Here is a 15,150-nt window from a genome sequence, read left to right on the forward strand (position 1 = left end):
ATTGGTGTTGACAACAGACAGCCAAGCTTTGGAAGTCAGGTCAAGGTTGAAAGACGCTTTAGGGTTAGACGCAAAATACATCAATGATCGCTGAGAAGTAATCGCCTCTTTAAATTCTCATAAGGAGACTTGAGTATCAAAGCGTAAATCCTATTGATTCACAACTGGATCACAAACCTGTACGGAGGCAACGTCTTTCTAAGCCGTATTGGCAATTAGAATCTCTTAAAAACACATCCTTGGATATCTTTATCCATTTGAACTCTCCTCCTAAACCAATTTAACACTTCTAGTCCGTTAGCAACCCCTTGAGAGACAATAGCATTATCGGTTATCTTCATTTCTGTAACTGAAACAGAAGAGAGCATGGGTTCGATTCCCACGAAACGTAGCTTTACGCAATTTAACTAGCTTTAAATAAAAGTGCCTGCCAAATGCATGAGTTAAAAATCAGTTGCATTGGTTTCTGTATTTGTGAAGGTGCTGACAATTGGTCTGTTGAGAACGGAAGAAAAAGAAATGATGGAAAATGGGAGTTTTTATAAAAGATAAAAGTCGAAATAAAAAGATTTAATTATGCAAAAACATTTATTCCCATATCGTTGCTTGGGATGTGTCTATCGTCAAGCTTGTTTCCAGGCTAAGTTAGTCAGTTCAAAGCTATGCCTGAGGCTCCGGATTGTGATATGTCCCATAGAGACTTTGATTCATAAAGAACAGATTTATAGCTTTAGTGAAATGTTTACATCTTTATCTCATGAGATAACAGAAAGGTACAAATATGTGTATGTGAATAAGTTTGGAGTAAGGATTTAGACTGTAGTGTTTATATTTACTATCTATCTATCTATCTATTAGGGGTGGGCGATAAACCGGTAGACAAAATTAACCGGTAGAAATTTGTCAACCGGTAGAGATTTTGGACTATCGTTTCTATCGAGGTTACGTGCCCACGTCACGCTCCTGTGCGTGTGGTCGCGAAAACGTAACGTTTGTACACGTATTTAAGCACTGCAGTTTTAAAACAAGTTATTTTAAGCCATTGAAACACAGACAACAGATCTGTATGCGTGCGTTCTTTCTGTGTGTCAGGAGCGGACAAGTCGCGCAACCGCTGCTCTTTCTGTCTGTGAGGAGCGCGCAAGTCGCGCGACCTCTGCTTATTAAGCTCGTGAGCATTTTTCCCGCTTTATTGGCCTTAAATACACATATGCGTCAAAATTCCCGTCTTTGCAAGCATCATCATAAACACGACCAGTAAGGTCTTAAGAGAAAGTAAACAGCTAAAAGAGAAAGCGCATGTGTAACAGTGTATTGGATCCGGACTTTGGTCTTAAAGGGGAAGTTACCTAATTTTGCTCCTGTCTGTCACTCGTGTTAATCAAACAGCATTGAGAAAAAAATCTCTCACTGCTCCTGATTAAATCACTTTTCTACCTTAAATAAAAATATATATAGGCCTATACATACATGCATAATTATTTATTATCATTCTTATTGACTGTGTATCTTCAGAGAGCTTGAGTTTTGTTTGTTTTTATCTTCTTTCTATGCTTGTATATGTTTTTTGTGAGAATTATGAACATTTCTATGGTATTAAAGATTTAAACCTTATTAAAACATAAAAAACTCTACCGTGATACATATCGTTATCATGATATAAAATTAATCCTATCGTGATAGAAGATTTTGGTCATATCGCCCACCCCTACTATCTATCTATCTACCTATCTATCTATCTATCTATCTATCTATCTATCTATCTATCTATCTATCTATCTATCTATCTATCTATCTATCTATCTATCTATCTATCTATCTATTTGTATGTACGTATGTATTTATGTATCTATCAATCGTTTTGTATATCTATCAGTCTATCAGTCAGTCTGTCTATCACAAGTGTTATTGACAGGTACTGTTTTACAAACCACAATTGTAATACTGTAATGTTCAAATATCCAGGACAACATAAAGAAATTGCTGGAATTAGCCAGAAAAAATAAAGCAGAAGGAAATTTTAAGAAATAATGCATATGGTGCATTTATAACTACAGAAGTTGATTTTATGGAAACCAAACATCAATAAACTGATACTTTCAGAATGCCTTTCTAGCACACCTTTAAAGTACAATACAAATAAAATACAGTCAAAGTAAATTCATATAATTATTGCATTTTTTAACAGTATATAGTTAGTATTGTTTCTCAGTAAATTGTTTTTACAACATCAATATAGGGCTTTTGCAGAGCAAAATAACAGTAGATAAAAATGCATTCACATAACATATACCGAATCATGAAGATATTTCATAACAATTCACTAAAGCTCCTATTTCAGATCAAATTCTCAATAACTCTTAACTAATCAAGTTCATAAACACTTACTTGAAGAAGCACAGACTGTCTCTTCCCTTACCCAACCCGGTCTCTCCCACAGCGGACCGACTGACTGAATGATCACGCTTCAACACGCTGTTTTCAGTGCAGCATCTTTTTCCTGCCCACCTCTCTCTCTCTCTCTCTCTCTCTCTCTCTCTCTCATCCGGGATGCTACCGTGTGAAACACCCACCTTCAGCCTGTGACCCCCCCTGCTGGCCGCTGGGATGAACTGCAATCAGATCCCAGACGCCTATTGTCATGGCAACAAAGAACAAAACAACCACGACAACTCCGATGATGATAAATATTTAATGAAGCAAATTATTAAGTTTCATTTAAGTATGTATGTTTGCTTTAAATATATCTTTAAGCTACTGTGCTCCAAAACATCATCAAAATTCGCATTTGGAAAATATAAAGCGTTTAAAATGAACATCCTTTCACTTATTTCACCAATATGGATCAACGTTTTTATGACGTCATCCCGCACTTAATCTGATGCCAGGCAGTGAGGTAAACACATTTTTTTTGCCTATTTTTACAAGAGGGGAGCCATTTAATATATCATTTGGATTAAACTAATTACAATTAATGTGAAGTGATGTGAAAATAAAACGTAGACAAAAATACATTTCCAAAATGAGTTATTTTTTATTTACAGCAACACATTAAAACAGTAGACAGCCATTTACAATGAAGACATACAGTACACGTTAAACGAGGACTAAATACAATGTACAACAAATGCACCACATTAAATGGTCCAAAATAAGCACATAAAATGACAACAATTATTGTCTAAGTCAAAGTAGGTTTGCAGTTACAGTTTCACATTATGTTAATTCTCATAGCTAACAGAGGCACAAGCCTATGTAATCTATAAGGTTAAATCACATATATATTTTTACTTACAGTTTATTTTGTTTTCACAATCCATGTTATTGCCATCCATTATATAGTTTTCTATCAACAATATGAAGTATTACATATAAGCATAATAAATTCAAGAGCTTTTGTTACACCAGCACAAATATATATTTATTGCAAATGCATTATTCATTTACTGAATATTTATCTGCTTAATAACCATTCACTGTAAAAACTTTTTTTTTCAAGTTACCTGCTTGCCTTAAAATTTTGAGTTAATTCAACTTAAAAAATATTAGTTAACTCAAAAAAAGTAAAATTATCAACTAATATTTTTAAGTTGTATTAACCAGGTAACATTGTAAGTTAAACCAACTTTTTTTACAGTGAAACCCACAGTACATGCCATTAAAAGTATGGCTGCTTTGTGTAATTTATTTTTTGTTTTCAATTTCAAAATGTTTTACCTTCTCAACACATAGATGCTATAACATAAACACACATATGACAACAAAACTTTATATTCAACTTAAAATCAGTGTAACCAAAACATGAACTAGGCCTCTGAACATACATTATTGCTTTCAGCATTGTCAAGAGTATCACTTGCTATTTACAAATCATTTACTGCATGGAATATAAACATAGAACGGCAGACAGAATGTTGGTTGTAGAAGATCATATAATAACATACCTTTGATACTATATTATCCTGAGGTCTGACTTGTAAATGTCATGGGTTTTTTTTGGCAATTTTGTGCATTAGAGGTCAAATGGGATACCTATTTGGTTAGCACAAATGTCAATTATGCTCCAGCGCAAACCAACTGGAATACAGAAAAGTTTTTGGCAGCTAGTGTATCTCACATTTAAAATGTACTGTTCGTTTTTACCTCATAACTGTTTTTAACATAATACTTCGGCCAAATTTCACAGTAGGATGTATTGTCTGATTTATGTAAATCGGGGTTATACTCACCCATGGTCTTACCTTTCTACTTCCCAGACTTCCTTATTAAAAGCATTGATTTATGCTGAACAACTTTTTGAAGTAGCAAGCATATTTGACGAAATAAATTTTTTTTTTTTTGTATTTCCAATGCTGCTCTGATTATGTTTAGCATTCAAATAGTTTTTAAAATATAACTTCACTTAATGTTAGTTGAGTAGACAAGTTTACCTGCATGCAAACATTTTTTATTTTTTATATATATACTTTTTTCTATCGTAGCATCTATAGTTAATTTTGAAGTCTAAAAATATTCAGACAGACAAATGAAGTATATATGAAAAGCATGAAATATATATGCTGTATATTACTTAATATTTTTAACATGGTTTCACTACAAATAAAACCATGGTTACTATAGTTAAACTATGTTTACAACAAATTATCTATGCTTTTGTTACAGTAACCATACCATTTGTTAGAGTACAGTATGGTTTCACAAATGATAATCAATATGCCAAAACACCATGGTTACTAAAACACATTTACTATAGTAAATGGTTAGTATTTATAATAAAAATTTAAATCAAATGGTTAACCATGATCCATTTTCAAAAGGGATGTGCATGATGCAACATGGTGCAAAAAAGTACATTTCCAAAGCACACCAATGTTAGCTGCTCTCCACAGCTTGTCTACATCTGCAAAATTAAGCAACCAAAAAATCTGCACAAAACACAGTAGCCAGCACTGTGACAACGAACACTTGCAATTTCCCTGCCACACCACCAGGTGGTCCTACTACCTAACAGTCTAGTCTGGGTGAACCGGTAAAACCTACATATTCTGGTTAAGGGCAGTTCAAACCAGTAGAAGTTTCCTATGAGGCCTTAAACACACACAACACAGTAATGAAGCAGAAAAGCCAAGCATGATTTGAAAACATTTTTCCCTCTCTTCCTTTTTCTAAGGGTCCACATACATAAAACCCCTAAAGACAGATCAAACTTTTATCAAGAGGAAGAGTGACTCTGATTTTGCTTCTGTTGCAATATTAAGACGAAAGGCACAAGTTCAATTACCGTAGAAAGCGGCTATCACTGTTTGATTTTATGATCATTATCTATAGCCACCCAATGAAAGGTCCTGCGCCTGTTTTGGTTACCTCAAATATGTGAAACAAAATCCTCGAGTGAAATACTGAAAATGTTTTCAACCGTGCCCCCTAAAAGAGCCCCTCAGATTCCATAAGATAGATGCATCAGCCATAGAGCTCCATATGATTACATAATAACGGTTTGTTCTCATCAGAACCTCCTTGTGCTTTAATGTAAAGTTCTAGTAAATAACGTAACACTGTTTCACACTCTTAGAGCTCGCCATCCATATCCATCCTGGATTCGTGTCCATTACTAAGAAAAGCCTCCTTTTCTGGGGTCACAGAGTCCCTGTTTTGACTGGAGACGGGTTTGTACACATTAAGTTCCTCGTCGATACTGGAATGGGCCAGTGTGCCTTCATTACTGTGCCAGATTCCGTAGCCAAAGTATATTACGAAACCTGAGGATAACAGAGGGATAATGACACAAATCATTAATTGCGTATGTGCCAAGTGTTTCTTGATAATTTCTCCCTGGAGCTCATTCATTATTGTCAAATGTGACCCTGGACCACAAAACCAATCTTGTATGTATCAGTGGTACAGCATTGCATTAGCAGCACAAAAGGTCATGAACCTAGGGATACCTTGTAATGCACTGTAAGTTGCTTTGGATAAAAGCGTCTGCCAAATGTGTACATTTACATTACATGCATTACGCATACATTTTATTAGGACCTATGTTTCATGGTGATCAAACACATGACCTTTTACGCAGCTATGCAATGCTCTCCCAGGTGAGCTATAGGGCCACTGTATGTACACTAGTATTTACCTATAGACATCCAGATGGCGAATCGTATCCAGGTGCCTCGATCTAGTTGCATCATCAGGTACACGTTTACAAACATGCTGACCACTGGTAAAAAAGGCAGTAAAGGAACCTAATGGAATAAAGCAAAAATCATTAATATTGGCAATGCAAATATGCAACTTCTCAATTTAGTATGCTGCTTTGCTGCCACACATACAAACTCACTGGTGATCTATTCGCTATAAAATAAATATAATATTTTTTATTTAATTATATTATCGACTCATTACATTGCATTTTAGGATTGGCCTTCAATAAGAAGGATACATGTGATGCTATCTAAAAATTCAGTAACTTAGGAACAAGTGTTATGGTAGGCAACTGATGGAAAAACTGTTTGGCTTTCTGTGTTTAATCATTAATACGCAACATCAGATTAAGCACTGTGGGATTAAATTAAACCAACTATAAATAGTAAATCTACCTCTGAAATGATTGTTTTAATGAGTGCAATTACATCCTGGTACTTTGTTGTATGTGGAGTAACAAGCCCCTGGGGTCTGACCTTAAAAGAGAGCTTGGTTTTACTCTCCGGTTGTCTCCAGATGATAAACGTGAGAATGAGACAGAGACCAAACAGCACACTGAGAGTGATGATATTCCACACTGCTGTTCCACCCAGAACGGCCAACATACTGAAAGTGAGGATCAGCACACCTGGAAAAGACTATTTAGTTACTAATCTCGAAAAAAAAAAATCATCTAACTTAGAGTCTTAGAATGACATAATTTCATACCGAGAAGACTCGCACAGATATTAACCGCGAAACCGGATAGGTTGGAGGGTTCGGTGATGTCGGGGAACAGCAGGGTTTTAAAGCTGAAACGTTCCTCTAAGCCGGGCAGAATTCCCAAGCTTGGGGTACTTATGGACTCGGTCATCTCCATTTCTTCATGTGTATTCGCTATGTGATACGTCTGACTGAAATGTTCAGGCTGATACCTATAAAATAAAAATATATGAGATGTGTTAGATATTGTTTCAGTTTAAGCATTTGGCAGACGCTTTAATCCAAAGTGAATTACATTCAAGATATACATTTTTTTTTGTATGTGTGTTCCCTGGGATCAAACCTATGGCCTTTGCAAGAGAGCTACAGAAACACTTTTGCAATGACTTGAAATGCCAACCTGAGTACTAGAACGCAGGCAGCAACCAGCGTGTACGCCAGAAGTGTTCCTATAGACATCAGATCGACCAGGTCCTTCAGATCAAACAGGAAAGCCATGATAGCTGCATGTGATCAAAACAAAGTATTTATAACTGCTTTACTACCGTAAGCCATTCGAACATTTACAATAACAATATTTATAAGAATAATAAGCCTTGTTTATTGAAGGTATAATATTTTAGGCCAGCGTAACATTTAATTTACAAGCTTATTTCCAGGTAAAGCAAATATAGTACGTACTTAAATGTTCCTACATCCAAAATCTATTTGTGCCTTGTTTTCCTCTTTAAACCATTCATGCAGAACTGAATAATATATATATATAAAATTATAATAAAAAAGTATGTTTTCTTTAAATTTTTTCAATATGCAATTTTCTTTATAATTTATAGTTTATTTCTGACAGTTCCCACAAATCATGGTAAATTTAGACACTAAAAGAACTGCATTTTAATTTAAATACATTTTAATTAATAATTAATATTAACTAATTAATATTAACTAATTAATAATTAATTAATTACAGTTGTTGTAAAACTAGTATTATATTCAAACCATAATATATTAAGTAATGTTTTGCTCCCTGAGGTAAACAACAAACATTATAAATAACATTTAAAACAATAATTGTGACCCTGGACCACAAAACCAGTCACAAGTCGCACAGGTATATTTGAAGAGTTTTGTTGCTAAATGAGATAACTATTTTTTTTTATTTTTCAGAAATCTCAATTTTGGTTGTGCATTCCAATTAATATCAATTCAACTGCAGTTGGTTTGTTTTGATTTAAACCTTCATAACTTAAAAAATACAGCTAAGTAGCACTATAAAACAAAATAATAACATGATAACATAATAATAAACATGTTTTTGACAAAAAAATTTAAAACGGATTTATCTCGTTTTGCAATGAAACTCTTCATTTGTAGCAATAGCCAAAGATATATTGTATAGGTCAAAATTTCTTTATTCCAAACATAATTAGGATATAAGCAAATATCATGTTTCATGAAGATATTATGTAAATTTCCCACCATAAATATATAAAAAATGTATTTATCATTATTAATGTGTTAAAAGGTTAACTTTAAAGGTGGTTTTCACAATATTTATATTTTTCGCACCCTCATATTCTAGATTATAAACTTTTTTTAGCTATTAGATGATATACAGTACTGTGCAAATGTCTTAGGCCACCATGCCAGAATTAAATTTGTTGTTTTTGCAATGTTACAGTGGTCATATATAATTGTTTCTTAGTCTCTTTAATTGAATACATCCAGAAAATACAGGAAATGTATATGTAGTATTAAAAACTGTATAAAATGTAAACTGATGTGTCAAGTTTTTAGGGTAAACTCCCCTTCCACTTGAGCAATAGCAGGAAACTGCAGGATCTCTTAAACCTAAATAATATTAAATCCTAATTTCTAATTTTTTTTTTGCTCAAAAACACTCAAGATGTGTTTAATGCCAAGAGAGGTCACACTAAACACCGACGATGCCTAAAGAAGACATTTAGACCTGACATTTATTTTATTTTATTTTTTCCTGTATTTTCTGTTTGTATCTTAATAAAATAGATTGAAAAAAATATAGATGAGATTAAAACTTCTAAACAACAAGTCTGGTTGTGGTGGCCTGAGACTTTTGCATAGTACTGTATAAATCTTAAAGAATGACTCTTATGACTAGTTTTGTGGATCAGGGTTAAAAATTGTTTTAAAAAAGGTGTATGTTACAAGTGCTTCAAGCCACGTTCTGTATCATATCCTTGAAAAGTGCCAAAACATGAGCAGTTAAATTCTCAAAAATGCATGAAACAGAAAGGCATAAAATATTCGGAAACTAAAGTATAGACAGTGTAAATAAGTCTTTAGTGTGATAACACTGACGTCCTAGTCTCAAATGTCAATGTTGAACAATAAAGCAAATAATTCCAACACAGCTAAGTGTGTCTTACACATTTCTATTCCGAGAAACTACTGGGATCGTTATGAAAAAAAGAAAAACAAACTTTAGTCATTCCAATTACATGTAACTGCTGCATGTTTGTCTTATAAACAGTGAGTTTTAAAGCTCCGCCCTACAGATATGTACAGGCTGATGTTTCTAACAGCAACAAAGAAACCCACTATCATTCGAACCCTTCCTTTCCACAATATTCAAGAAACCTCGGCCTCTTCTCTTACCCGACATGACCCCGGCGGATAGGGTGGACACGATGGGCGTCTTCCTCTCGCTCACCCGTGCCAGAAACGAGAAGAGCAGACCGTCCCGGGACATGGCAAAGATTATACGTGGGAGGGGGAACATGGACCCCAAAAGACTAGTCATGGAATGATGGTTGCGCAATGCAACAAAGAAAGAAAGGAAATGAGCAAACAAGAAAATAGATATAAACACATAAACCAGCTGGACAGTTGCCAGAGACTGTCTCGAAGGCAGACAGGGGTGAATCCGGTTCAGTTACGCAGAAATTGGTTAGGTAAAGCTGCGGAGGGCGGGTCGTGGTACCCGACCTGCCACAGCTAGGTTCCGTGCGGCGAAAATGCATGCATACTCCGGCGAGGCGGACGCACCGTATGTCAGTACATTAATAGCGTTAAGATTCATTCTCACCTGCGATAAAGCCTGCTGTTACAGTGGCAGGTAGAGGTGTTTTGGTTCTCTCGCTGATTCCAGCCATGTATTTGAAGAGCAGGCCATCGGCAGCCATTGCCCAGAGAACACGGGGCATGGGGAACATGGCGCCAAGCAAGCTGCCGCGAAAGGTGAGAAACAAACCATGCCATGCAAAAAACATAGAGACTGCTTTCACACGCTGCAGTAATGTTAAAACAATAAGCTTGATAACATATATATCAATATAGATATAGAGCTATTATAGAGCTATTCAGATTGTAGTCCTACTAAAACCCCAAAATTTGCTTTTCTGAAATGGGTTTTTAAAATGGTGTTTGTGATTTATGAATAATTCAATTAATTTCACATTTATTTGTATAGCGCTTTTCACATTACAGTGCCGAAGGGATGACGTATTTTTAAGGCTAACCCGGATGTTAGCATGGCGCTGGTTCCCTCTCAAAAGAACTAGTGCGGGGCAAAGATTAATCACACACAAAAAAAGTGGTTTTTTTCCGATAATATATGTGTCTGTGCTGTGTGTAATAATTATGTATATTTAAACACAGACACATACTTATGTAAATTTCAGAATTTTGTATTATATATCTATTTTTTGTTTATATATATATATATATATATATATATATATATATATAAAATATAGAATATATAAAAAATATATATATATATAATAAAAAATTCTGAAATTTACATATATATATATGTTTCTTAAATACATACATGAATGTGTGTGTGTGTGTGTGTGTGTGTGTGTGTGTGTGTGTATTTATATATACATTTGAATAATTACACACAGCACACACTTATATCTTATGCAAAAAAAATCACTTTTATTTTGTATGTGATTAATCGCAATTAATCTTTGCCCAACATTTAAAAAAAAAATTTTTTTCTCATAAACATTTGGAATATTGCAAAAAATACGAAACAAAAGTCATGTTTTGTCTAACAAGTTAATCTTCAGAGATAAATACAAATTTAAATATAAATTTCAAAATATAAATGCGTTTACTAGAAATATCAAAAATCTATGGAGCCCCTAAGGGGACATGGAAATTTTTTTTAATAAAGTTTAGTTTTGCGCGCGCACGTGAAACTATCGCGTGCGCACGTAAAACTATCGCGTTTAGTTTTGCGAGCAAAAGTTTTATGTGAGCACGCAAACGTTTCACGTAAGCACGCAAACGTTTCACGTGAGCACATGAAACTAAACGTAATTTTTTTTACTCCAATGTACGTAAAAGCGAAAGTGTTATGTGTGCACGCGAAAGGTTCACGTGCACAAGCAAAACTAAACTTTTCAAAAAAATCTGCACGTGAAGGTTTCGCGTGAGCACATGAAAGTTTAACGTGAGCATGCGAAAGTTTACGTGAGCACGCAAACGTTTCACGTGAGCACTTGAAACTAAACTTAAGATTTTTTTACTCCAATGTCACCTTAGAGGCTCTGTAAAAATCAAAATATGAATCAAAATTCATAAAAGTTGTGTTCATCTGTGAGGACTAAAACCTGTGTCGTAAACTTTTATTAAACACATTATTTTATTTGCAATAACCTAAAAGTCTTTGGGACTCCTGCTAATATGTCTGCATAAAACAATGCCTGTGGTTAAATTCACAATAAAATACTTTTCCATTTTAAAAACCCATTAGGTTTCCCAGACCCTTGTTTAATTATCTTTTCAGGCTATAGCCTTCATTTTAATTGACGTCATTTCTGAACAGCTCTATACGGTTAAAGGCGCCCACATACCACAAACAGTCCACTCCATTAACCAGAAGTTAGATCAGACCACCCAGGAGAAGAAGACAAGAAATACTGATCTGATTTGCAAGAGCATAAGAATCAATCTCTTGGTATTGCAAGCGAATGATTGTGAAATTTTGAATCAGACGATTTCACAGATGATTTCTAAGGTGAAGGGTGTAATTTCTGCAGCAATTATTAACTTTTCAATTGAAATGGCAAATATAATCAAGCAGTTTTTCCAAACACGTCTACCACCCCATTTTCTCTTACACGTCGAGCGCCTTAGTACATACTGCACAGAAAATGCTTTCATTAGCTGGTGTTACGCAACTTCTAGAAGTCAAAAGGTATCCACGTGGAATTTGTGTTAGGTACCGAGTTGCTAAAATGACTGATTCAAATGTGCACACAGTACTTTAGTTCAAGACATTGCGAAATCCACTATAATTCATGCGTCTTATAGATGTCTGGCTAATATGTAAGTCTAACTTATAAACAGCCTACTCCTGGTTTTTTCTACGTATTAAACTGTGATGGGAGAAAAAATGCATAAAGCATAAAAAGAAATGACACGCTTCACCTTTAAATAGATTACAGAAGAGACAAAAATTGACAAATGTTAAAACAGCTGGAAACCAAAAATAAAAATGTCATATATCTACTTCAGCTTTACAATTACAGACATTTTTATTAGTAACTTAGAAATTAAGTAGGCTGTTGGAAGGGGGAGAATATTAGGATTTCACAGATCATGCAAAAAACAAAACTTGGTTATTGTTATTTTTTCAGAAAACATTTGACATAGCACTTCATACTAAACAGATTTCAGGATCTACTACATATGCATTTTTATAGCACTCATTGCTTCTTAATGACTTTTATGGTAAGAATTATCTGCCATGGGGCCTTATTTCCACTCATGGCTTAAAGTGAGAAACAAGATTCATAAGCACACAGCCCACCAAACTTCCCTTCATATTTTTAGCATGAGGCTCATATGAACAGATAAATATACACACACACCATCATGCACTCCTTCACAAGCACTGGTTCCAGTCCCAGATTTCAACCTGTCGACCTCCCTGGGGTTGTTCAGGTTCGGCAAAACCGAACGATCGAGTCAAAGTTAAATTCCTAAAGGTTGTGTTATGAAAATGACTGTAAAGTCTTGTCAACTGTAACCAGGTGTGCGGGTAATTACATACAATATGTTCAGTTCAAGAACACAGGTAATATTTCATGTCAAGTATAATTTACCCTGCAGGGAAAGACGAGGAGTGGATTAATTCAGGACTGGATCGTAGCGCATGTTACAAAATAAGTGACAGCCCAGGCCTATCGGATTGGTGCCTACCTGGTGGAAAGAGCACATAGAGAGCCGACCGCCACGGCGTAAGTGGCTCCCTCCCAGCCGACGTACTTGAAGGCCGCAGGCAGGGGGCTGTTTTTATCAAGCATGTAATACGGCATCATCATGGTGAGGGCGGCGGACACACCAAAATACGCCACAAAACAGATAAGAAGGGAAGAGACGATCCCGATAGGAATGGCGCGCTGGGGGTTCTTAACCTCCTCACCTGTGAAAGGGGAAAACATGATATTAGTACTGAACGAAATGGGAAGTAAGCAAAAGAATGTGACAGAACCTGGATACGAACATGCATTTTCCATATGAGCATTAAAGGGATAGTTCACCCAAAAATAAAAATTGTTTAATCATTTACTCACTCTCATGTTGTTAGAAAGCCGTATACATTTCTTTGTTCTGATGAACACGAAGTAAATGGGGCCCCCGAATAGATTGTTTACAAACATTTCTCAAAATATCTTTCTTTGCGTTCATCAGAACAAAGAATATTTATACAGGTTTGTAACAACATGAGAGTGAGTAATCGATGACATATTTTTTATTTTTGGGTGAACTATCCCTTTAAAGGAACATGCCCAGATTTTCGGAATTTAGCTTATTCACCGTATCCCCCAGAGTTAGATAAGTCCATACATACCTTTCTCATCTCCGTGCGTCCCGTAACTCTGTCTGACGCAGCCCCCGCTAGCTTAGCTTAGCACAAAGTCTGGAAGTGAATAGCACCAGCTAGCACACTGCTCCCAATAAGTGACAAAATAATGCAAACATTTTCCTATTTATATGTTGTGACTTGTATAGTCACGCCGTGTACAAATAACAAGATGATATGAGACACAGCAATCTTTAACAGTATACATACTGGGAACTATATTCTCAGAAGACGAAGCACTGCTACGTGGGCGGAGTGATTCGCTCGCAGCACCCGAGAAGCCCCTGGTGAGGAGCAGAGAGTTCGGTTAGAGTTGTGCAAATCACTTCGCCCATGTAGCAGTGCTTCGTCTTCTGAGAATATAGTTCCCAGTATGTATAGTGTTAAAAGATTGCTGTGTCTCATATCATCTTGTTATTTGTACACGGTGTGACTATACAAGTCACAACACATAAATAGGAAAATGTTCGTGTTATTTTGTCACTTATTGGGAAGCAGTTTGCAAGCTGGAGCCATTCACTTCCAGACTTTGTGCTAAGCTAAGCTAGCGGGGGCTGCGTCAGACAGAGTTACGGGACGCACGGAGATGAGAAAGGTATGAATGGACTTATCTAACTCTGGGGGATACGGTGAATAAGCTAAATTCCCAAAATCTGGGCGTGTTCCTTTAATGCTCAATATGTAAGTAGCATGTGTAGTAACTGCTGCCCCATAGTATCAATAACATCTTTTACCAGACAATCGACTGTAGCTCTTAAATAGTTTTTTTTTTTTTTTAAGAACAAATAATGTAACAAGAAACCGTTTTATTTTCAGCTCTATACATTATTGATAAGTAATGGGAAATTTCATCTTGTACCTTCCTATTATATTACAATTTGAAAACAGTTAGGTGGTTGTTTATGTTTAAGTTGCTGGCTCTAGAAATATGTAAACAAGTACACAATTTAACATTTTGTCAGTTTTCTCTATAATTAAAGCCAATTGAAATGCTTACGATGACATCACACATTTAAAACTAACCCTTTGCATTAATTATTGAGGCAAAAGATGCAGGTTGGCTGGAAATATTTTATTTTTCAATTTTGTGTTCTCCAAAGGAACTTGGGGAGGGACATATATCCGGGATAGCCCCTTTGCTTAAAGGGACACTCTATTTTTTGAAAATATGGTAATTTTCCAGCTCCTCTAGAGTTAAACATTTGATTTTTATAGTTTTGGAATCCATTCAGCTGATCTCCGGGTCTGGTGCTAGCACTTTTAGCATAGCTTAGCATAATCCATTGAATCTGATTAGACCATTAGCCTCGCGCTAAAAAATAACCAAAGAGTTTCAATGTTTTTCCTATTTAAAACTTGACTCCTCAAGATCTGTCTGTGCAAGTTAT

At 35.4% G+C, this 15,150-nt stretch overlaps 2 protein-coding genes across 5 annotated transcripts in view; both read right to left on the reverse strand.

The window, feature by feature from the left end:
- Positions 1-2,470, reverse strand: part of mtus2a (microtubule associated tumor suppressor candidate 2a) — a 93,918-nt gene extending 91,448 nt beyond the window's left edge. For both annotated transcript variants that reach the window (XM_065290686.2, XM_065290685.2), the window contains exon 1: positions 2,389-2,470. The gene's annotated coding sequence lies outside the window, so the exon portion shown is untranslated. The remainder of the gene's footprint in view (positions 1-2,388) is intronic.
- Positions 2,471-3,020: 550 nt separating this feature from the next.
- Positions 3,021-15,150, reverse strand: part of slc7a1a (solute carrier family 7 member 1a) — a 29,928-nt gene continuing 17,798 nt past the window's right edge. For 2 of the 3 annotated variants that reach the window (XM_065290688.2, XM_065290687.2), the window contains 7 exons: positions 13,099-13,321; positions 9,968-10,107; positions 7,304-7,406; positions 6,910-7,115; positions 6,678-6,829; positions 6,134-6,242; positions 3,021-5,759 (listed from right to left, as the gene is read on the reverse strand). In XM_065290688.2, the coding sequence (XP_065146760.1) occupies positions 5,569-5,759; positions 6,134-6,242; positions 6,678-6,829; positions 6,910-7,115; positions 7,304-7,406; positions 9,968-10,107; positions 13,099-13,321 (1,124 nt within the window). In that variant the 3' untranslated portion in view covers positions 3,021-5,568. Of the gene's footprint in view, positions 5,760-6,133; positions 6,243-6,677; positions 6,830-6,909; positions 7,116-7,303; positions 7,407-9,537; positions 9,675-9,967; positions 10,108-13,098; positions 13,322-15,150 lie in introns of all 3 variants that reach the window. The other variant, XM_065290689.2, reaches the window with a different exon arrangement.

Source organism: Paramisgurnus dabryanus, chromosome 10 (genome assembly GCF_030506205.2).
Source record: "Paramisgurnus dabryanus chromosome 10, PD_genome_1.1, whole genome shotgun sequence".
NCBI lineage: Eukaryota > Metazoa > Chordata > Actinopteri > Cypriniformes > Cobitidae > Paramisgurnus > Paramisgurnus dabryanus.